The 22,386-nt window shown below is 61.7% G+C and overlaps 1 protein-coding gene across 1 annotated transcript; it reads left to right on the forward strand.

Annotated features, from left to right (window-relative positions):
* Positions 1-4,957: 4,957 nt before the first annotated feature.
* Positions 4,958-22,151, forward strand: CDC42BPG (CDC42 binding protein kinase gamma (DMPK-like)). Its single transcript, XM_012665333.1, has 37 exons — positions 4,958-5,117; positions 7,527-7,618; positions 7,700-7,783; positions 8,187-8,282; positions 8,558-8,706; positions 9,150-9,243; positions 9,447-9,647; positions 9,752-10,000; positions 10,413-10,492; positions 11,217-11,314; positions 11,422-11,502; positions 11,752-11,858; positions 11,957-12,136; positions 12,280-12,369; positions 12,486-12,607; positions 12,690-12,762; positions 12,987-13,093; positions 13,171-13,285; positions 13,493-13,641; positions 13,718-13,806; positions 14,101-14,153; positions 14,243-14,341; positions 14,421-14,480; positions 14,661-14,766; positions 15,036-15,169; positions 15,251-15,390; positions 15,483-15,564; positions 16,324-16,540; positions 17,474-17,536; positions 17,649-18,248; positions 19,470-19,567; positions 19,647-19,731; positions 19,822-19,942; positions 20,060-20,177; positions 20,372-20,492; positions 20,596-20,684; positions 21,810-22,151. The coding sequence occupies exons 1-37, from the start codon at positions 4,958-4,960 to the stop codon at positions 21,864-21,866; spliced, it is 4,659 nt and encodes a 1,552-aa protein (XP_012520787.1). The 3' UTR covers positions 21,867-22,151.
* The last annotated feature ends 235 nt before the right edge of the window (positions 22,152-22,386 follow it).

Consider the following 22,386-nt stretch of genomic DNA (forward strand, 5'->3'; position numbering starts at 1 on the left):
GGGGCTCTGCAGGTGACAGAGGGAGTTTGAACCCCCAGGGGCTGCCCCAGGAAGTGCCTGCTGAGCTGAGGCTTGAGGGCAGGTGTCTGCCCCAGAGCTCAGGGAGGGGTCTTCTTTGGGCCATGAGGAGGGCCAGTGGATGTGTTCTAAGATGTGGCCACCTACCTGGAGGGCTAGCCCGCACCCCTTTCTCCTCCCCAGTTCCCTAGGGGACTTCTCCAGGGCAAAGGAGGGGGGTTTCCACCCAGTCCCCAGGCTTCTGGAGTAAGAGGCCTTCAGGGCAATCTGATTAGGGTTTCCCCCACAATGGCACCTCAGAGCCCAGGACCCAGGAGGCAAAGCGCCCACCACTGCCTTGGTCCCCACCCACACAGCAGCTGTTTTCTACGTAGAGGTTGCTTGAGAGATCTCATTCAGAATAAACATTTCTTCTGCTCCTTAGAAAACAAAGACATAACCACAAATCCAACCCAGGGCCCTGTTCTTATCTCAAATGGGCTGCTGGCAGGACTTGCAGAGCCACGACGGGCTGGGGAGACGGGGGAGAGGGGTCAGGAGGATCCTGCCAGCACTCCTGCCCATCCGCGTTCAGAGCTCAACAGCTCAGGCAGGACCCAGAGGGCAGCCTTGGGCAGACAACCCCAAGTTCAAATCCCAGCTCTGCCACTTGTGGGGGGCCAGCCAGTCCTCTCCCCTCCTGAGCCTGTTTCCTCAGGTCCTACAGGCAGGAGCAGCCACACTTCACAGAGGCGGAGCCCCAGGGAGGCCCACCTTTTTGGCCTCCTTGGCTGAGCACCCTAGGCAGGTTAGTTGGGGTGGGGGTAAGGGTGGGGTGCAGGGAGCACGGTGCCCCACCTAACACCCAGAACAAAGCAGGCTGGACCCACCCTTCCCTGAAGCAGCTTGCAGACCCAGTGGCGCCTGAGGGCCAGAAGGATGGTGGCCAAGGGGGCCCAGGCCTGGCTTCCTGTGCACCTAGAGGGCCTGATAATTGTAAAACCACATGGGGCTGCAGCCGCTGTGGAGCGTGGGAGCCGCCGTGGCTTGTTGGAGCAGCACAGGGAAGGTTTTTGGAAGAAAAACCAGGATGACGAAACCACCATATGTCCACCCATTTGGAGCTTTGGACATTTCAAAGGACACACCCCTGGTTTGCTGGGTGGGCGGGGGCGGGGTGTGGGGCTTCTCAACCCCCACCATCTCCATCAGCCCCTCCCCGAGCCCCCCAGCAGTCACACATTTAAATAAAACCCCGGGGGCCTGGGCAGCAAAGGAAGGGTTACCGAGTTCTTCCGCCTCCAACCACATCGCTGCCTGAGCTCCTTCTAGAGAGAAATGTTAGGATGGCCATTGGTGGCCATACCGGGTACCTCATTTGTCCCTCACACCTGAACAGGGGCAGCTCTCCATTGTACACAAAAACACAGTGTCCAGACAGAAAGGAAGGGACTCACCCAAGGCCACACACCCGGTGAGCAGGAACAAGGCTGTATGACCCCACAGCCAGTCTCTCATTCCCTGACCCCTGGGTGGGGGTAGGACGCCACGCTCTGTTTCCTGAGTGGCTAAGGGCAGGGGTGGCTGCCATTCTCAGCCCTGCAGGACCATCTGCTGGGAGCTGCATCCCGCGGCTGGGGCTGGGCACCTCATCCTAGGCCACTTACTGGAGGCTGACTCCCTGGGCCTTGGGAAGGTGGGGGGCCACAGCCGTGGGCCCAGGATGTGGCTGCCATGCTACAGACCCCCGGAGCCTACTTTGTGTCTCAGCTGCCTCCTGTACCCAGAGGGCTATGCTCTTGGGGTCAGGAACATGGGTCCCCTGCCAGTCACTTGTGCTCCCCTCTCTGGGCTTCTCAGCATCTCTGAACCTTCTCTTTCTGCAAGGCCTGGGTCCCTGAATTCACACTTTCCTTTTCTCCATCCAAGGCCCTTTGCAGAAGCCTACATCAAGTCTACGTGCAGTCTGGCCTTTCCCTGCCCCTGTCCCCAGCATCTAGGTGCTACTACGTGGTTCCCTTCTGCTGCCAGGCACTGACCTAGCCCCAGAACCTGGGGACTCAGGCAGGCTCTGGACCAAGGGAAGGAGCTCAAGGCTGGCACCGTCCAGTCTCTGCAGCTCAATGTATTAATCTGTGAAAGGAAGGTAATGACAACTCTCTCCTGGCAGGGCTCTTGTGAAGATAACAGATCTGAAGTCACTTTGAAATGCCAAGAAGCCCCATGGGAATGCAAGGTGCTATCAGCCTGATTTTTTCCCCCCACGGCTGGGCAGAGCTATTGCCAGGGTGAAAGGCTGTGGGGATAGCAGGGCCCTCCTGCACTGGGACGCAGTGACCACAGGGAGGAGGAAGGCAGAGTGGCCTGACTGCCCAGATGGGCTGGGCCAAGGCTCTGGGGGCAGAGGCTCCTCTCGCTGGCCTCGCTCATCCCCTGATCCCCTCCCCTGATCCCCTCCGAGAGGGGCCACCGTGTGCAGGGCTCTGTAGGGAGCAAGGCAAGGTTTTGTGGTCCTGGGGGGGTCTGGCTCACACGGGATCAGAGAACAGATCTGGCCAGGCACGGTGGCTCACGCCTGTAATCCTAGCGCTCTGGGAGGCTGAGGCGGGTGGATCATTTGAGCTCAGGAGTTCGAGACCAGCCTGAGCAAGAGCGAGACCCCGTCTCTACTAAAAATAGAAAGAAATTAGCTGGACAACTAAAAATAATATAGAAAAAATTAGCCGGGCATGGTGGCACATGCCTGTAGTCCCAGCTACTCGGGAAGCTGAGGCAGGAGGATCACTTGAGCCCAGGAGTTTGAGGTTGCTGTGAGCTAGGCTGACGCCACGGCACTCTAGCCTGGGCAACACAGTGAGACTCTGTCTCAAAAAAAAAGAAAAAAATCAGAGAACAGATCTGCTGGGGCCGAGCGGGGCTATGTCCAGGAGCTGCTTCTGTCAGGGCTGGAGGCCTGGCCCTTGTTGAGGCCGGAAGGAACCAGGCAGAGACTGAGCCTCTAAGGACTTTCTGATATTGGAGCTGCAAAGGAGTGATCAGGGGGCCCGACCCCCTTTTACAGACAAGGAAACTGAAGCCTGCAAAAGAGATACGACAAAAACTAATAAAGTGCAAGAGAGGCAGAGAGGGCTGCATGCCGTCCCAGCTCTGCTCCACACAGCCCGACTCCATTACTGCTGTCTGGGACTCAGTTTCCGCTGCGCTGTACCGTGTGGGGATGGCGTCTGATGCGGGGGAGGATGGACTTTTCCGAGGACTCAGCATTCAGAGAGGTTAAGACACTCACCAGAGGTCGCACAGGGAATGAGCCAGCACCCAGAGGCCTCACAAGTTGGCCCAGACAGCGGACCCCTGGGGCCGTGTTGGCGTGGGGGTGGAGGATCAGGGTGTCCAAGAGCAGCAGAGGAGAGGCCCATCTTCCACCCAGGCCCCCTCACCCCAGTTCCCCAGGTGGGAACTTCATTCCGGCCACAGCGCCTGCCCCGCCTCTGGTCTCTGGCGCCCCCCTGTGGCCTCAGGGAGCAGACGCCTCTCACCTCCTGGGGGCCCCAGCCCTGCCCGTCTGTAGGAGGACCCAGAATCCCTCCGAGGGACACGAGGGCTCCGTCAAACCAAAGCAGCTCCTGCCCCTACCCCTCCCAGGAGACCCGGAGACAGTGACTGGGATCCCCAGATTTGGGTTTGAATCTTGGCTCCCCTTCCCGGCCTGACTTGGGTAACACATCCGGACTATGTTTCCCCAAATATTTCTCCGATTGTGGGCTCTGCGAAGCCTCAGGGCAGAGTCCCTGAGATCACGTGGGAGACTCCGAACGTGGAGGAGCACCCTGTTTGCTGCCAGGGGGTGTTCAGTTCAGCTCTACAAACACAGAACTCCTCTTCCCCCAAGGCAGGGAACCTCGCCCTGTCCCTTCACAAGGAGGTCCCAGTCTGAGAGGGGAGGCAAACCCTTGAACAGATCTTTTAAAGAAAGAATGTGTTGTCTAAAGCCACTAAAATGCCCCACCCTTTGATCTCTCGTCTTGGACAGACCCAAAGTCCCATGGCGTCTGGTCCAGCCCAGCTGGCTACAGCTGGGCAGAAATCAGAAATACCACCAGAGTCAGCCCCTCCCCTCCCACCGGTCTCCGGCAGCCCATGGGGACCTCTCCTTGCCCTTGACATTCCAGGCTTAGACTCAGGCCCAGCCCAGCGCCACCCCAGGGGTCTAGCTTCGGAGCCTCCTCATCCTCAGCCCATCAATTCACCTTCATCCTTCCCAAGCCTCAGTGTGACCATCTGCTAAATGGGTGTGATCATCCTTACCCCACCTTCCTGCCTCCCGGGGCAGCTCTAACGACACAATTAAAGTGAGATCAGAAACTTTGGGGGCGGGCGGGGGGGTGCCAAGCGCGGGCAAACCTGGGAGAGAGCGAACTACAACTCCCATCCGGCTCCGGGGCCGCGGGCGTCCCCAGCCCCTCTGCCTGACCCAGCAGAGAGGCGGCCGCTGCCCAGGGGCGAGGGAAGCTGTGGTGCTCCGGGCCTCTCCCACCTGGGTTAGGGCCCGGCGAGGCCCCAGGTAGAGCTGGGCCTGGGGCCGCGCAGGAATCCAGGCGGTCTTTCGGGTCCCGGGGAGAGGGGGGACCCCACCCCCACCCGGCCCAGGAGTTATTCTCCGCTGCTCGCCCCCCCACTTCCTGGCCGGAGTTGGTCCTACCCCCGCGCGCCTCCGCCTTCACCTTCAGCCGCGGCTCCCATTGGGCGGCGCGCACCTGCCCGTCCGTCGGGGGGCGGGGCGGGGGCGGGGCGTGGCGCCCAGGTGAGGGCGCGCAGGCAGCGGCGCAGGAAGGTGACAGCGGGGAGGGCGGGAGGGTGGGGGGGTGGACGCGCGGACCGACCTACGGACGGACGGACGGACGGACGGACGGGCATGCGGGCGGCCGGGCTCTAGCCGGGAATCGGGACTCGGGCAGTAGCCATGGAGCGGCGGCTGCGCGCGCTGGAGCGGCTGGCGCGGGGCGAGGCCGGCGGCGGCCCGGGGCTCGACGGCCTCCTGGATCTGCTGCTGGGGCTGCACCAAGAACTCAGCAGCACCCCCCTGCGGCGGGAGCGCAACGTGGCGCAGTTCCTGAGCTGGGGTGAGTGGCGGTGCGGCAAGGTGGGGGGCGGCCCTAGGGACCCCGCGCCGGGACCCCACGCGCTCCACGCTCACAGGCCTTCCCGCAGGGACCTGAACCCCCAGACGTTCCCCTTGCAGACTGTCCTCACTGGCCCTGACACGTGCCACTGAAACCCGCGGCCCGCTCACTCACCTGTGCACCTCACCCTTAGATACTCACACGCCCCTTTCCACTCACAGGCCCCGGCACACGTACACAGCACACACTTCACAAAGACACACGCAAACTTGTGCCTGGTATAGACCGCAGACGCATGTACCCAGGGCACGCCCTACGGAGTTGTGTACAAGATTCCTCATACATCACACCCCACACCCCGTGCAGACCCCTGTCCGTGCCATGCACGGACACAGGCTTTCTCAGTCTTGTACACTTGCAGATACCCCCACACACAGACACACGCCCGTCTCCCTGCGTACAGGACCACCGCAGCCTGGACTTAGGAACCAACTTCAGCCCCTTGGTCTCTGCCAGCTGCTGGCCAGGCTCCCTGAGAGCAGTTCCCTCGGGGCTGGGGAGGGGGGCCTGGCTGGAGGTGGGTCGGTGCCTTTTCCTGGTTGACTCATCTGAGTCACCAGGAGTGGCTGGCCTGGGGTGACCCTGAACCTACAGTGGGCCCTGGCGCCAGTCAGAGGGTTCCCTGGTTATACCCAGCCAGGCCATGGAGGTAAGGCACGGGGGCCCGGCCTGAAGGGTGGGGTGAGGTGGGTGTTTGCCCAGTGGGTGACTAGCGTTCCTGGCGCTCCTGAGCTCTGGGCAGGCACAAGGCCTGGCCTGGCACACTTCGGGGGGGCCTGCAACTCAGATGTGCCAGCAGCTTGGCCCCAGCCCCAGGCCTTCCGTCCAGGCTGAGGGCAGTCAGACGGCCCCTGCCTCTGTTGCCTGCCTGTCTCCCTGGGACTGCTGCGTATTATGCGTGCATCTGTGTTGTCATCACCTCCCCACACACATGTGTGCTCCCCCTGCCTGGCTCTGGCACCTCTACCTGGGACCCCAGCATGGGGGCCCATCTGTTGACATCTCCTGAGGTAACTCAAAGGGCGGTGACTCATTCCTCTCCTGCCCCAACTTGTCCCTGCTGCTGCCCAGAGCCCCCATGCCCTGTGGCAAGGCAAGGGGACTGGGCGGCCAGTCCTGGGGGCCTGGATCCTCATGCCTATGGGCCCTGGGCATTGGCCCCTGTCTGGCTGGTGGGTCACCACTCTGCTTTGGCCTTGGTTCCCCCTCGGAGGCCAGTGGCTGCTTCTCCCCAGCTCCGCACACAGACCTGGGAAAGAGACAATTAATTTTGGTAATGAGGTTTCCACACCACCCCCGCTGCGGGGGTTCTGCCTGATAAACCTGTGGAGCAGCTCTCTGTCCCACCCACAGACCCGCCCCGCTGGCAGGGAGTTTACCTCCTGGCAAGGGGAAACTGAGGCAGGGTGCCAGACCACAGCTGCCCCCAGTCCTGAATGGTCACTCCTGCCTCCCTTAGTTCCCAAGACCCAGTTTCCTCCCTCCAGTCTGTGGCTACTCCAGGCCTGGGAAGGGCCTGGGAGTGGCTGGAGATGCCCCTCACGGAGGCATCCAGGACTGCGAGGAAGGAGGAGGTTCTTGGCCAGGAGCAGGCCTTGTCCCAGGCGGGGCTTAGAGCTGTAGGCTGGTCAGGCCTGGAGGGGCTCCTGAGCGCTCACCCCCTCAGGTGCTAGCGTCCGTGCCATGTGAAGGTGTTTTGGCTCGGTTTTTGAGTTTTGTGAGTACCTGGGCGACCGGTATCTATGCCTCCAGACCGAGGGGACCCCACTTGGGGTACACAGAGCCTGTCCTCCCAGAGCCCTGCAGAGCCACTGTCCTCCCTGTCTGGGGCTGCCACAGACCTCACCCTCAGCCAGGTACCTCTATGCCTACAGGGTCCCCAGACCCAGGCCCACAGCTCCCAAATGGCTGAGAATCCTCTCTAGGGACAAGGAATGTCACCCGTCCAGTTTCCCAAGACAGGCCCTGGCCTGGCCCTGTTAGGGGGCCAAGAACTGTGAACTGGGGTGGGAATGGTATCCCCATGGTCCCCAGGGCAACCCGGCCAGCCAGGGTCGGCTAGGGAGGACCACAAATCCCATCAACCCCTGGGGTGGAGGCTGCCTGGAGTCTGAGGATGAGGTCTGGGGGCCAGGTGGTCGGCTGAGCCAGGACCCTCACTGTCTACACTTCCTGATCATTGCCGAACAGGCTCCAGCTCCTCTCGACCCCTTAGCCGGTGGCTGTCACTGGGGCAGGCGTCCCTGCCCTGGCCTCACAGGAGCTGCAGCTCCTGGTTCCCAAGGTGAGAGAGGGAGCTGGCCCCCCACCTGCCCTGCATGCGCTGAGCCCCACCCTGTGTCCCCTCAGCCAGCCCCTTCGTGACAATGGTGAAAGAGTTGCGTCTGCAGAGAGATGACTTTGAGATTTTGAAGGTGATCGGCCGAGGGGCCTTCGGGGAGGTGAGCAAAGGGCCTGGGGTAGGTGGTGGGGAGTGTGTTCCCACCAGGCCGTGCTGACCCCAGCCTTCCCTGTGGCCTCAGGTTGCTGTGGTGAGGCAGAGGGACAGTGGGCAGATTTTTGCCATGAAAATGCTGCACAAGTGGGAGATGCTGAAGAGAGCTGAGGTCAGTGTGGGGTCTGGTGGGCCTTTGGCAGCCTGCTCATGGGTGGGGACAGGTGTGTGCTGCCCTTGAGGCCTCCAGGGCATCCAGGGGAAGAGGCGGGGCATGGCTGCTGACCAGGCAAAGGATGTCACCCTCAACAGCCACCAATCTCCCGTCCCTTTCTCACAATAAAGCTTTCTTAAAAGCAAGCAGAGTTGTTCCCATTTTCCTTACGGTAACACCAAGGCCCAGAGCCATGAAGTGTGGGCTCATCCAAATCAGCCTGGGGAGAGCAGAGCTGTGACCTCCATCTCAGCCCCTACACTTACTGAGTCCTTCCCCATTCCCTGCGCTGGTAAGGCATGGGTGGGGGGTCCTGGGCTCTGATCCCATGCTACGCCCTGCTCCCCAAAACCTGCTGCAGACAGCCTGTTTCCGGGAGGAGCGGGACGTTCTGGTGAAGGGGGACAGCCGCTGGGTGACCACTCTGCACTATGCCTTCCAAGACGAGGAATACCTGGTGAGGACACTCTGCAGGGTTAGAGGGGGGTTGCCTGGGGACCTGGGGGTGCTGGGACCAAGGAGAGAGACCTCTTCTACTGGGACAAAGTAGCTTCCACTTCCCATCAGCTCCTGGGCCTGGAGCCTCCTGCCGGAGCTCTGGCTAGGAACTGGCTACCCCAGGGGTGCTGGGAGACACGGCCCTGCCTTCCCAGAGCCCCATGGGACCAATGTGAGGGGGCAGGTGCCCCTTCCTCCCAGACTGATTCCCGTTCCCTACATAACGCCGTCCAGTACCTGGTGATGGACTACTACGCCGGTGGGGACCTCCTCACACTGCTGAGCCGCTTTGAGGACCGCCTCCCGCCTGAGCTGGCCCAGTTCTACCTGGCTGAGATGGTGCTGGCCATCCACTCACTGCACCAGCTGGGCTACGTCCACAGGTGGGGCCCCTGCCCCATCCAGCCCCTGCCAGCTGCTCTGCGGAGAGCTGCTGTTTGCTGAACACTCAGCGTGTGCCAAACACTGCTGGGGACTTCATATGTGGTTCCTTTGAATCCTTATGCTAAGAAAGCTCATGTGGTGGGGGCTGCTCTTGTCCCCTTTTTAGTCGAGGAAGTCAGAGGTTAGCACAGGTAAGCACCTGACTGAAGGTGATTTGGCTCATGGGTGGCTGAGCTGTGGTCTGCACTGGGGATGTCTGGCTCCTGCAGCCCCGGCAGTGCACTCCTCAAGGGTCCTTTCCCCAGTCTAGCTGCCTGCTTCCTCCTGGCCACCAGCCTTCTCTCCCTCCGACATGCATGCACGCACATCGCACCTGGGCATGCACCTAAACACACATCCACACACACAGGTCAAGCCCCTCATGCTCCCTGCCTTCCCCCAGGGATGTCAAGCCAGACAATGTCCTCCTGGACGTGAATGGACACATTCGCCTGGCCGACTTTGGCTCCTGCCTGCGTCTCAACAACAGCGGCATGGTAAGGACCCCACCCCAGAGTGGGAGCAGGGGACACCAGGCAGACCAAGCTCTCAGGGCAATGGGAGGCCCAGGCCCCAGGTGGGGGGCACCAGGCCAGCCCAGCCCTGGCAGGGTCGGAGTGCCAGGCTTGTGGTGAGGGGCCAGCACCCCCAGCCATGCCTGAAGCTGCCCTCATGGCATCATCACCACCACCGCCCACAGGTGGACTCATCAGTGGCAGTAGGGACACCGGACTACATCTCCCCTGAGATCCTGCAGGCCATGGAAGAGGGCAAGGGCCACTACGGCCCGCAGTGTGACTGGTGGTCACTGGGAGTGTGCGCCTATGAGCTGCTCTTTGGGGAGACGCCCTTCTACGCCGAGTCCCTGGTGGAAACCTATGGCAAGATCATGAACCATGAGGTCTGGCCGCCAGGCTCTGGGGCTCCAGGGAGGCCAGGGGGACTCCCAAGTCTGTGTGGTTGGAATCCTAGATACTTGACACAGCCTGACTCCCCTGCCCGTAGGACCACCTGCAGTTCCCCTCGGACATGCCTGACGTGCCAGCCAGCGCCCGAGACCTGATCCGACAGTTGCTGTGCCGCCAGGAGGAGCGGCTGGGCCGGGGCGGGCTGGACGACTTCCGGAACCATCCCTTCTTCGAAGGCGTGGACTGGGAGCGGCTGGCGGCCAGCACTGCCCCCTATGTCCCTGAGCTCCAAGGGCCCATGGACACCTCCAACTTTGATGTGGATGATGACACCGTCAACCACCCAGTGAGTGGCAGATGCTACCACAAGCGGGGAGGTGCCCTGACCCTCACTGGCTGTGGGAACCCTCCAGAAGTTCCCTGGGGTGGGCTAGGGCTGAGGTCTTTGGACCCCAGGGGCTCATAAGAGTTATGGTTCACCCCTGCTCGTTCACCTGCACTGGAGTGGGTTGTGCCAAGTGAAGGTCCTTTGATCCCAGGTGTCATCCTATTAATCAGCATTCGTAGAAGGAAGAAAACTCTCAGCAGCCCCTGGGAGGCCACACTCTCAAGGACTCGTGGGAGCTGGGGGCTGTTTTGGTGGGGGCTGTGTTATGCCCTTAGGTTCCCACCTGAGCAGGTCCCGGGGGCCTCCTGGTTCTCAGGCCTCCTCTTGGAGCTGTGCCTGTTCACTCTGCCTCTCCTCCCATCTCCTGCAGGGGACCCTGCCACCACCCTGCCATGGGGCCTTCTCGGGCCATCACCTGCCATTCGTGGGCTTTACCTATACCTCTGGCAGGTGAGTTTAGTGCTCACACACCTGGTGAGAAGCTGGGGGCTGCCTGGCCTGGAGGATGCTGGAAACCCACCAGGCACCGGGAAAGAAGGCAGAGTGGCTACCCAGTGCCTGCATGTGACTGGTGCTCTGAGCCTGCATGTCCTCAGGGTCCTGGTGAAGCCATGCCTGTGCCTGGCTGGGCCCCATCCCAGCGCGTGGCTCTCTCAGTGCCTTCCACAGCAAGCTGAGAACGGGCTGCACTTGGAGCCAGAGGCCTGGAGTTTGAAGCCCCTACAGCTCCCAAGCCTCACTTAGTGCCTCTGTAAAATGGGCGGGATGATCACCCATTTGAGGGGCTGGCCTGAGACTGCAGCAAGGTCCTGGTGAGGCATGCTCCGGGGTGCAGGAAATGCCTTCGACCCCCACTCATCAGGGCCAACTTGGTCTGTGTCACCACATCCTCTCAACGGCCCTTGGAGAGGCCTTGTTATCGCCACCATTGCCGGTGAGGAAACTGAAGCTATGTTAGGGTCCAGGTGATACAGCTTGCAAACGCCAGGACTAGGGCTCACACCTGGGCCCAGGAATGCTGAAGCCTGTGCCCTGGAGCCACTGCCCATGGCCCCAGCCTGGGGTCTCCTGAGGGCAAGGTCTGGTCTGGGTGTGTCCTAGGTGATGAAGTGATTGGATGCACTAGGATGGACGGGGCTTTCTGCCAACATGTGTCGCCCCTGTCCTCCCCTAGTCCCAGTCCTGAGAGCAGCTCCGAGCCATTGGCTGCTCTGGAGCAGAAGCTCCACTGTCTGGAGCAGGAGAAGGTGGAGCTGAGCCGGAAGTGCCAAGGTACGGGAAGCAGTTGGGCCAGGGCTGGCTGAGGGTGGGCGTGTTGGCCGTGGGGGCTGCTGCTGCAGGAACAGCTGCTCACCTACGGGGGCTGCCTCCCCTGCCAGAGGCCCTGCACGCCACTTCAGACCACTGGGAGCTGCAGCAGCTACAGAAGGAAGTGCAGACTCTACGGGAGAGGTTGTCAGGTATTGCAGCCCTTATCCTACCCCCTCGCTGGGCTGAGTCCCACCTGGGTTCCAGTCCTATCCCTGCTCTGTACATGCTGTGTGATCTTGGGGAAGCACCTTAAACCCCCTGAGCCTGCATGTGGGAAATGGGCCAAGGAGACCCACCTCCCAGGCCGTGGTGAAGGTTCTATGAGACGTTGCACGTGCAGTGCCTGGCTGAGGCTGGGGCAGTCAGTATGTGCAGGTCTCAGTGACTATTCCTGGCAGAGACACTGAGGGACAGCAATGCCCCCTTGTCCCAGACGGATGGGCCCCCTGCTCATAGCCCAGGTCAAGACAGTGACTCATGGCAGGAGAGAGACCAGCTCCACCAGGTGAGGGCCTGCTGAGGCTGGTGAGGGGCCCAGGGCTCCACACTGTGGAGGTCCTTGCCCTGACTCTGGGCCTTGTCCTCCTCACCCTGACTCCCCAGGAGCTGGCCGAGGCTCGGGCAAGGCTGCAGGCTCAGGAACAGGAGCTATGCAGAGCCCAGGAGCAGCAGGAAGAGCTATTCCAGAGGCTGCAGGAGGCCCAGAAGAGAGAAGCAGCCATAGCCAGCCAGACCCAGGCCCTGAGCTCCCAGTTGAAGGAAGCCCGGGCTACCCAGAGGGAGGTGGGTGAGCAGGAGGGGTGATCTCAAAGCCCACTGCCTCCTCATGCCTGCTGTGGCTGGTAGAGCCTGAGTCTGTGGCAAGGTGGGGCAGAGGGATTGGGGTGGGCCAAGTCAGCACTGGCCTGCCTCTGCACCCATCACAGCTGGAGGCCCAGGTGGCCACCCTGAGCGAGGAGGTGACACAGCTGCAGGGACAGCGGGAGCGAAGCCTTGAGGAGTGTTCTCGGGTCAAGGTAGTGAGGTCTTACCCCTTGGCAAGAGGTGCCCCAGGCCTGACTCCTGTGTCCCAAGGGTGGGGTGGGCCATGGCCTCCTGGGCCCCTGCCCTGACCCCTCTCCATGTCCTCAAGACCGTCCACACAGCCTCTGAGACCAACGGCACGGGACCGCCTGAGGGCGGGCCTCAGGAAGCTCAACTGAGGCAGGAGGTGGCCGCTCTGCGGGAGCAGCTGGAGCAGGCCCACAGCCAACGGTGAGCTGGGCAGGAGGGGTGGTGGGGACAGGCAGGACCCAGGCCGGGCTGGGAGTCACTGCCTCGGCCTTCTCCTCCCCAGGCCAAGTGGGAAGGAGGAGGCTCTGTGCTGGCTGCAGGAGGAGAACCGGCGGCTGAGCCGGGAGCAGGAGCGGGTGAGCAGGGCGGACAGAGGGACAGACAGCGTAGACAAGAAAGGGTAGGACAGCCAGCAGAAAGATGGGCGGAGCTGCCAGGGGCTGGGCAGGCAGGCTGTAGCAGGTGAGCAAGGGCAGACACAGATGGGGCTCAGGGTGCTGGGGGTCCTGTGGGGAGAAAGCAGATGACCAGGGCTGCTGGAGCACCCTGGGGCTGAGCCGCCTCCCCACCCGGCCCCCAGCTGCTGGAAGAGCTGGCGCAGGAGCAGCAGAGCAAGCAGCAGCTGGAGGGTGAGCGGCGGGAGACGGAGAGCAACTGGGAGGCCCAGATCGCCGACATCCTCCGCTGGTGGGTGCTGGTGGGCCAGGGTGGGCCCAGGGAGGGCTGAAGGCCCAGCCCCGAACCCCGCGCCCCTTTCCCAACAGGGTGAATGATGAGAAGGTCTCAAGAGGCTACCTGCAGGCTCTGGCCACCAAGATGGCAGAGGAGCTGGAATCCTTGCGGAACGTGGGCACCCAGACACTCCCTGCCCGGCCGCTGGTGAGCCCCAGGGACACCCTTTGGGGGGTGCGGGGTGCCAGTAGCCTCACTCTACAGGTGGGGACACTGAGCTTCACAGCAGGTCAGTGGCTGAGCTGGGGTTTTGAGCCTGGCCAGGGGGCATGGGCAGTGGTGTGCCCTGGGGGAGTGGACCCCTGAGGCAGCCGGGCCCAGAGGGCATCTTACACGTATGCCCGTGGCCATCAGGACCACCAGTGGAAGGCACGAAGGCTGCAGAAGATGGAGGCTTCGGCCAGGCTGGAGCTACAGTCTGCACTGGAGGCCGAGATCCGTGCCAAGCAGGGCCTGCAGGAGCGGCTGACGCAGGTGCAGGAGGCCCAGCTGCAGGCCGAGCGGTGAGGCTGGGGGCTGGCGCTGCAGGGTTGGGCCCTGTGCAGAGGCTGGTGGCGAGCCCTTGCCGTTCTCCCCCAGCCGTCTGCAGGAGGCTGAGAAGCAGAGCCAGGCCCTGCAGCAGGAGCTGGCCACGCTGCGGGAGGAGCTGCGGGCCCGCCGGCCAGGGGGTGAGTGGCCACTGCCTGCCCATTCTAGAGCCAGGCCCCCACCACAGCCTCGTGGTCACCAAGGGGCTCTGGCAATGGCCTGGCGGGGCTGCGGTGACAGGAGTCTGTTTTAGGACTCTGCAGCTTACCCTGCCATCTGTCACCAGCACTCACCGAGTACCTGCTGTGTGCCAGCCCTGCCCCCAGCCTGTGGTCCTTTCCCTGCTTTACTCAGGCGATTAACTGAGGCCCCTGCTGGCCCCAGGGGTTGGGCCAGGGACCCCACCCCCAGTGACCCACGCTCTCTGCTTGCAGACTCCAAGCCATCAAACTCCCTGATTCCCTTCTTGTCCTTCCGGAGCTCAGAGGTAAGAGACAGGGAGAAGGGCTGGTTGGTGGGGAGTCCTGGAGCGAGGTGCAGGGGCCTTGACTTTGTCCCTCCCTCTCCCATCCCCAGAAGGATCCTGCCAAGGAGCCTGGTGTCTCAGGAGAGGCCCCAAGGCCTGGGGTGGAGCCAGAGCTGAGGCCAGAAGGCCGACGCAGCCTGCGCTCAGGGGTGAGCACAGGTGGGTTCCATGGTTGGGGGGCTGGGCCCAACCCCTGCCCTTCTCACCTGTTCACTTCCCCTCCTGCAGGCTGTGTTCCCCAGAGTGCCAGCAGCCGCCACAGCCCCTGCAGAAGGTCTTCCTGCTAAGGTCAGCACCTAGCAGGCTGAGTGGGGTGGGGGTGCCAAGCTATTCTGCCAAGCTCCATGGGACCTTCCATGCACATCATGACGGGCAAACATATCTGGGGTGGCCTGAGCCCTCAGGGATGGGCACAGGGCCCTGGGAGGCTGTGGCAAGCATGAGTAATGGCATGCTCCCCGTCCCCAGCCTGGCTCACACATGCTGCGCCCCCGGAGCTTCCCATCCCCCACCAAGTGTCTCCGCTGCACCTCGCTGATGCTGGGCCTGGGCCGCCAGGGCCTGGGCTGTGATGGTGAGAAGCCCCAGCCCTCCGCACACCCACTCCCCACACTCCAGCCACAGCCCCCATGTGTGTGACCCTGACACACCCAGGCCATTTCTCCCAACTCGGGGTCTCTGCTGGTCCAATGTCCCACTGCTCAGTTTTTGTTTTTCTTTTCTCACTTGTTGGGGAATTGGTGACAGTTCAGGTGCCACTGGGACTGGGAATGCCTGGAGTCTTGGCTCGAGGCTGTTCTTTCCCAGCTTCACCCTATCTGCCCTCTTTTGATGTCCCCACAGCCTGCGGCTACTTCTGTCACTCAACCTGCGCCCCACAGGCCCCACCCTGCCCCGTGCCCCCTGACCTGCTCCACACAGCCCTGGGAGTGCACCCCGAAACGGGCACGGGCACTGCCTACGAGGGCTTCCTGTCGGTGAGCAGAGGCTGGGGGAAGTGGTCAGCATGCGGGGGGCTGAGGACTCTCACAGGCCCTCCCATGCCTGCCTTCCCCCAGGTGCCACGGCCCTCTGGCGTCCGGCGGGGCTGGCAGCGGGTGTTTGCTGCACTCAGCGACTCGCGCCTGCTGCTATTTGACGCCCCTGACCCTCGGCTCAGCCCAGCCAGTGGGGCTCTCTTGCAGGCGCTGGATCTGAGGTGGGTGGTGGCAGCGGGACACAGCCTGGGACTAGTGGTGAGGGGGCAGCCGGGGACAGTGAAACCTCTAACCTGCTCCATGGACCTCCCAGGGACCCCCAGTTCTCAGCCACTCCTGTCCTGGCCTCGGATGTCATCCACGCCCAGTCAAAGGACCTGCCACGAATCTTTAGGGTGAGTGCCTAGGGCACGATGGGCCAGCCACTCTCTGCCTCTCCATGCTGTCCCCAATCCAGCCACTGTCCTCTCTCTCCACATGATGGCCACAGTGGCTTCCATTCTGGCCCTGATGAGCTCTCCATCCTGCAGCCACAGCGAGCTTCCCACATGAGCATTTGGACACATCCTGCCTTGTTTAGGACGCTCTGTGGCTCCCATTGCCCTCAGGGTGCTCCTGACCGAGGCCTTGAGGCCCCACGGATCTGACCCTGCAGGCCTCCCAGCCTTCTCCCCTGGCACCTCTCCTTGCTCTGGCCACACCTTGCTTTCTCCAGTTCCAAGGGTGCCCTATGCACCTTATCCTCGGTCCTTCACATTCTGTTCCCTTTGTATGGAACTGCCAGCCCCCGCCGGTCCCCAGCCCCTCACCCTCCTTGCCTAACTCCTGGTTAGTCCACTCACGCTTCGGCTCTGGCAGAAGTTTCGTGTCCCCTGGGAAGTCATCCTTCACCTCTTGGCCTGGGGTAGGGGCTGTAGTCTTGTTCCCACAAGGCTCATCCTTGCCCTATTATGGCACTGGTTATACAGGGCTCTGCAGTTATCTGCATGTTGTCTGACCACCTGACCGGCTTGTCCCCTGCTGTGGACAGGGCCTAGCGCTGCACCCAGCAAGCGCACACTCAGTTCCTGTGCACACTGGCTGATGGAGACGGGAAGGGAGGCAGGATGGCAGGCTCTCAGCCCAGAGCCTTCCAGCCTGGACCCTGCCTGCAGGTGACAGCCTCCCAGCTGACCGTGCCACCTACCACGTGCACCGTGCTGCTGCTGGCCGAGAGCGAGGGGGAGCGGGAGCGCTGGCTGCACATGCTGGGCGAGTTGCAGCGGCTGCTGCTGGACACACGGCCAAGACCCCGGCCCGTGTACACACTCAAGGAGGCCTACGACAATGGGCTGCCACTGCTGCCCCACACACTCTGCGCTGCCATCCTTGGTGAGCTGGCTCAAGGGAGCGATCTGGGCCCATAGGGTTGGTGCTGGCCCAGGCACAGTCCAGAGGGCCATCGTCACTGCCCATTCCCTGCAGCCATGAGCCGTGGACCCAGCTTTGTACACATATCCTCTCTACCCTCCTCTGTGCACAGCCGCTTGAAGAGTCCTGGGCTTTGGGGCAGGGAGCCTGGCTTCTTGCTATTGCATTTCTCTGTGCCTCAGTTTCTGCTTTTTCTAAAAGAATCTCAAGCAAGTGGAACGAGCAAGGGCTTTGAATGGGACAAACAAGGGTTCCAGTCCTGGCTCTCTCTAGCAGCTAGAGGACCACGGGCAGCTGAAGAACCACCCACCCGGAGCCTCACATCTCCTGGGTGGAGCTGCCGTGAGGCTCACTTATGTGCAGCAGGGCCCCTCCGTGACTTACAGCTGGGAAGATGCCCGAAGCAGCACTCCTAGACTTCCCCTAGCAGCTGAGCCCCTGAGCCAGCCCTGCCCTCGCTCAGGGTGGGAGCCACGGGAGAGGGTGTGTGGGTCCCCTGGGTCAGTTGGGAGCTGGAGGGGTTAGGGCGTTACTGAGCAAGGGCTCTGCTTCCCAGCCACCAGCATTGCTGCTTCTCTTCCTCACAGCCGCTCTGTAAGAGAGGTGCCATCATTGTCCCCAGTTTGCATAAGGGGAAACTGAGGCTCCAAGAGGTGACGTGACTTACCCCAAATCCCACAGCTCAAGGTGATGGGCCTCTCACCTACCCCCTGCCCCATGGCTGTCCCTCTTCAGAGCCAAGGGAGAGAAGAGTCTGGCGATACAGGGACAGTGGGACTATTACCACCCCCACCTCCTCAAGAGAAAGAGGCCCAGCAAGGGCAGGTGGCCTGCCCAGTTTCTCCGCCACTGGACAGACCCTCTGACCCCCGACCCTCTCCCTCCCTCCACCAGACCAGGAGCGGCTTGCTCTGGGCACCGAGGAGGGGCTGTTTGTGATCCATCTGCACAGCAACGGTACATGCCAAGGGTGGGCATGGGTGGGGTCAGCCCAGGGGACAGAGGAGGATGGGGATGTGCTGCTTCCCACCCACCTGTGGGTGACACTCTCCCCTCGACAACCCTGCAGACATCTTCCAGGTGGGGGAGTGCCGGCGGGTGCAGCGGCTGGCTGTGAGCCCCACAGCGGGCCTGCTCATCGTGCTGTGTGGCCGCGGCCCCAGCGTGCGCCTCTTTGCCCTGGCCGAGCTGGAGAGCACAGAGGCAGCAGGTGCCAAGATCCCCGAGTCTCGAGGCTGCCAGGTGGTGGTAACTGGGCGCATCCTGCAGGATCGCACCCCAGTGCTCTGTGTAGCCGTCAAGCGCCAAGTGCTCTGCTACCAGCTGGGCCCAGGCCCGGGGCCCTGGCAGCACCGGATCCGTGAGTTACAGGCACCCGCACCTGTGCAGAGCCTGGGGCTGCTGGGTGACCGGCTGTGTGTGGGTGCCGCCGGTGGCTTCACACTCTACCCGCTGCTCAATGAGGCTGCTCCATTGGTGCTGGGGTCCGGTCTGATGCCTGAGGAGCTGCCGCCCTCCCGAGGGGGCCTGGGCGAGGCGCTGGGTGCCCTGGAGCTCAGCCTCAGTGAGTTCCTGCTGCTCTTCACCACTGCTGGCATCTACGTGGATGGCACAGGCCGCAAGTCTCGTGGCCACGAACTGCTGTGGCCAGCAGCACCCACGGGCTGGGGTAAGGCCTGCAGAGGGCCTGGCTGGGGGGCCGGACACCTTCGGTATATGGGTGAAGACAGGGTCCTGCCCCAACTCCTGAGTTTGGCATTAGAGGCCCTGCACACCACAGCCCCTGACCCAGTGCACATCCTCCAGCCCAGCCACAGCTTGTCCTGCTCTTGGTGGCTTGTGTGGGACCTTCCTCTTCCATGCCTGAGCTGCTTTCCTTCCTTTGTATCCAGCAAACTCTTAACCAAGTCCAGCTCCAGTGTCAGTGCAGGCCTGCTGGCAGGCACTCCAAAGACAACTGCTGCCCTTGCTGTCATTGTTATTAGTGCCTTCATGCTCCCAGCCCTGCCCTCCCTGTCACTGGTCTTTCCCTTCTCTGCTCTCCTACCTCTCTTTTCAGACCTATGTCCTGGCTCATCACCTCCTACTGAACGACTGGCCTGGGGAATGGGCCGGGTTGGTTTTGTCATCTATATCCAGCATCCAGCCCAGGCAGGCTCACTCCAGGGGCTCTGAATGTTCGGAGGAATGAATGAATGAATGAATGAATGAATGGGGTAGTGGAGCAGTCTGGCAGTTAGGTGCATTCACAAGTAACTGGTGTGATGGGCTAAGGGCTGGAAGAGAGGGACAGAACTTCATGAGCAATGGCTCTTCTGGGGTGCGGCTTGTGGCTTGGGTGTAGCACAGACTTTTGGCATTGTAGGCTTTGGACCCAGGCTGCCCGGGGCCAAATCCCAGCCCTCACTGGGTGACCTTGACCATTACTTAGCTCCCAGGTTTCCATTCCGTCATCTGTAAGTTAGGAGTGATAATAACAGTACCTGCTCAGAGTTTGAGAATTAAGGGAGCTGGGTGTGGTTCACCTGTAATCCCAGCCACTCTAGAGGCTGAGGTAGGAGGATCACTTGAGGCCAGGAATTCAAGACCAGCCTGGGTGACAGCAGATCTTGTCTCAAACGAAAGAGAGAGAGAGGAAAGAATTAAGGGAGAAAAAACACGTCAAGTGTTTAGAACTGCGCCAGGTCTGCAGTGCGTGCTCCACATTTGTTATCGCTGATTTGCCGTGGAGGTTCTGTAGAGTCTTCAGGGGAAGGACCACTGCGTGGAGTGTGGAAGTTACTGTGCTGTGACAGAGCGCAGGGTCCCTGTGGTACAGAGGAGGAAACGAGCTCAGAGAGGTGCCTGATTTGCTGGGGGCTGCACAGCACAGGCAGTTTCCTGCCTGCAGGTTACGCAGCCCCCTACCTGACAGTGTCCAGCGAGAGCGCCATCGATGTGTTTGACGTGAGGCGAGCAGAATGGGTGCAGACGGTGCCGCTCAAGAAGGTGAGGGCCTCCCCAGACCCCGGAGGCTGCACTGGGGTGGGGCTGGGTGGCCTGGCCTGACCTCTGCCTGCCACCTCAGGTGCGGCCCCTCAATCCAGAGGGCTCCTTGTTCCTCTATGGCACCGAGAAGGTCCGCCTGACCTACCTCAGGAACCAGCTGGCAGGTGAGGGAGTGTGTGTGTGTGACCTGAGCGCGAGCTCGCTGGGGCCCTGGGGACTTGCGAGCGCCGCCCTGCTCTCTGCTTCTGCCACAGAGAAGGACGAGTTCGACATCCCCGACCTCACCGACAACAGCCGGCGCCAGCTATTCCGCACCAAGAGCAAGCGCCGCTTCTTCTTCCGGGTGTCGGAGGAGCAGCAGAAGCAGCAGCGCAGGTGCGCCTGTGCGGCTCCGGGGGCGGGGCCTCCTCTTGTGGGCGGGGCGAAGAAATACTTGCTGCGGGGTGTTTAGCTTCGCGCCCAGCTCCCTACACGCCCTCCGCCCACCTGCAGGGAGATGCTGAAGGACCCCTTTGTGCGCTCCAAACTCATCTCACCGCCCACCAATTTCAACCACCTGGTGCACGTGGGCCCCACCAATGGGAGGCCCAGCGCCAGAGACCCTCCCCGGGTGAGTCCTGCGGAACCAATCACCGGCCTCTCTGGTGAGCTCGAGCCAATCGCAGGCGTCCGTGATTACAGGCCTGTGGCGCATCCCTCCGGCGCTGGGACTTAAGCACTTCCAGGATGGGGGTCGAGGGAAGTTCGATCGTCCTGGTCTCTTGTTCCTCCGGGTCCCAGCCCCTCTGCACTGTCCCCCAACAGGCTCCGGAAAAGAAGGGCCGAGGTCCCCGCACTGGCCCTCAACGGCCCCACAGCTTCTCGGAGGCGTTGCGGCGCCCAGCATCCGTGGGCAGTGACGGCCTCGCTGGAGATGCAGACCCCAGTAAGGGCAGCTCAGTACTCCACACCCTCCCCCACGTTCCCAGCCCCTGTGTGCTCCTCACATCTGACCTTGGCATTTTTGTCCTCTCATCCTGTTCCTGAAGCAGTGAAGAGGAAACCTTGGACATCTCTGTCCAGCGAGTCTGTGTCCTGCCCCCAGGGATCTCTGAGCCCTGCAGCCTCCCTAATACAGGTGAGCTGGTGGGAGGGGCTTTTGCCCTCCGCCATTCAAAGGACAGGCAGTTCTGTTCTGTGCTAGGCCTGGCTCTGAGACCCGAGGCTAGGGAACGAGCTGAGCCCGTCCCTGCCCTCGATCCTAAGAGATGCAGACTCTTACCAATCTCACCCCACCGGTGGGCACCAGCAGGGCCCTGGAGGCAGGTCGGCCTACCTGGGAATCTTGGCTCTGACTGTCCCACCTGTGTGGCCCCAGGCAAAATGCCTAAGCTCCCTGAGCTGACTCACCTGTAAAATGAGGTTATTTCCGTGAGACCTGTGTGAGTTGAGGATACCTGGGAATGGCTCAGCACAGTGCCTGGCACAGGGGGAGGGTGCCACACAAGGGGAGCTCCGGGAACTCTTAACAGATGCCCAGCCCATGGTGGGTGGTCAGAGGAAGGAGCAATCCATTCTGACTGGGGACAGGGGAAGATCTAAGAGGAGCTGGGAAGGCACCACTCACCCTCCAGCCACATCTCCAATGCCCTGATACACACACCCACTCCAGTCATACCAGGTCACTCAGAGCCCTGGAACTGGCCATGTTCTTTTACACTTTAAGGCTCTTGCCCCTGCTGTTCCCCCTGCTTTGAATGCCCTTCCCTGTCCTTAACCTGATTAACACCCAGGGTGCCCACTACTATCACCTTCAAAGAAGCCTTTCTGGCCACTGGTCAGGTGGTCACTGCCTCCCTGGGGCAGGCGCCACCTTTGCCATCTCCCTCCCCCCTACCCCTTTCCTGCAGCTCCTGCTGTGCTATGGTTTTCTACTGGGTATCTGTCCTCCGTCCACTGTGGGCTCCTTGATGGTGGGGGTCAGGTTTCATTCTTCTGCCCAGAATAAAGCATGTTTGTTGAATCAATGAAGAATGGAGTGAATGAGCAAAAGGACTTTGAGTTGATTTAGGGTTAAGTAGGAGTTCTCCAGGTTCTTCCAATGACCCATGTACCCCCCACTCCACCTCACATGTGGCTCCCTCCAAGGGTCCTGCTGCGGCAGGTGATGGGTCCTAGGGAGGCCTCTGGGAGGCACTGGCCCCCTGAGGAAAGAGTCCTCCCTGCCTCTTCCCATTCTGACATCCTTCTCTTTCCCCTCCAGGTCTCAGAGCGGCCCCGGAGCCTTCCCCCAGCCCCTGAATCAGAGAGTACCCCTTGATGTCCTCTGGCAGGGCCCACCCCAATCCCAGGACAGAAAGATGTGAGGGAACAAAGAGCTTGAGAAATGCCATATTCCGGCTGGTCCGGGACATGGAAATTCGGACTCAGGGAGGTCCTGGACTGGGCAGGGACTGGGAGGCTTGCCTGGGTTCCTAGGACTTGGGGGTCCTGACTCCCAGCCCTCATCCTGCCTTCCTCTCTGCTCCCAGCCCCAGCCTGTGCTAGCCATTGGGAATGGAATGGCCCCTCTTCTGCCCTGGTGTTCAGGGGTGATTGTGCCAAAGCTCTTACAGTACCAAGCCCCAGGAGGCTTGTAAGAGTCGGGGTGAGGGATGGAGAGGGACCGGGTCCCTGGGAGCAGGTTAGGGGTCTTGTCTGTGGACTGTCTGGTCCCCAGCTGAGGCCAAGATGGGGCAAGTCCAGGTCTGTGTTCAGGGTCTGGGTGGAAAGGCAGGCAAGGAGGATGGAGGAGGGAGAGGATGTAGGTGAAGGAGGTGAGAGAGAGACAAGAAGAAGGA

The sequence above is a fragment of the Propithecus coquereli genome, unplaced genomic scaffold (assembly GCF_000956105.1).
Source record: "Propithecus coquereli isolate 6110/MARCELLA unplaced genomic scaffold, Pcoq_1.0 Scaffold120, whole genome shotgun sequence".
Classification (NCBI taxonomy): Eukaryota; Metazoa; Chordata; class Mammalia; order Primates; family Indriidae; genus Propithecus; species Propithecus coquereli.

Bases quoted from the DNA above. Each gene is read 5' to 3' on its own strand.
- CDC42BPG (XM_012665333.1), top strand. From the start codon at position 4,958: ATGGAGCGGCGGCTGCGCGCGCTGGAGCGGCTGGCGCGGGGCGAGGCC. The intron at 7,784-8,186 runs GTCAGTGTGGGG...AACCTGCTGCAG, and splicing joins AGATGCTGAAGAGAGCTGAG to ACAGCCTGTTTCCGGGAGGA. The intron at 19,732-19,821 runs GTGAGGGAGTGT...CTTCTGCCACAG, and splicing joins CCTCAGGAACCAGCTGGCAG to AGAAGGACGAGTTCGACATC.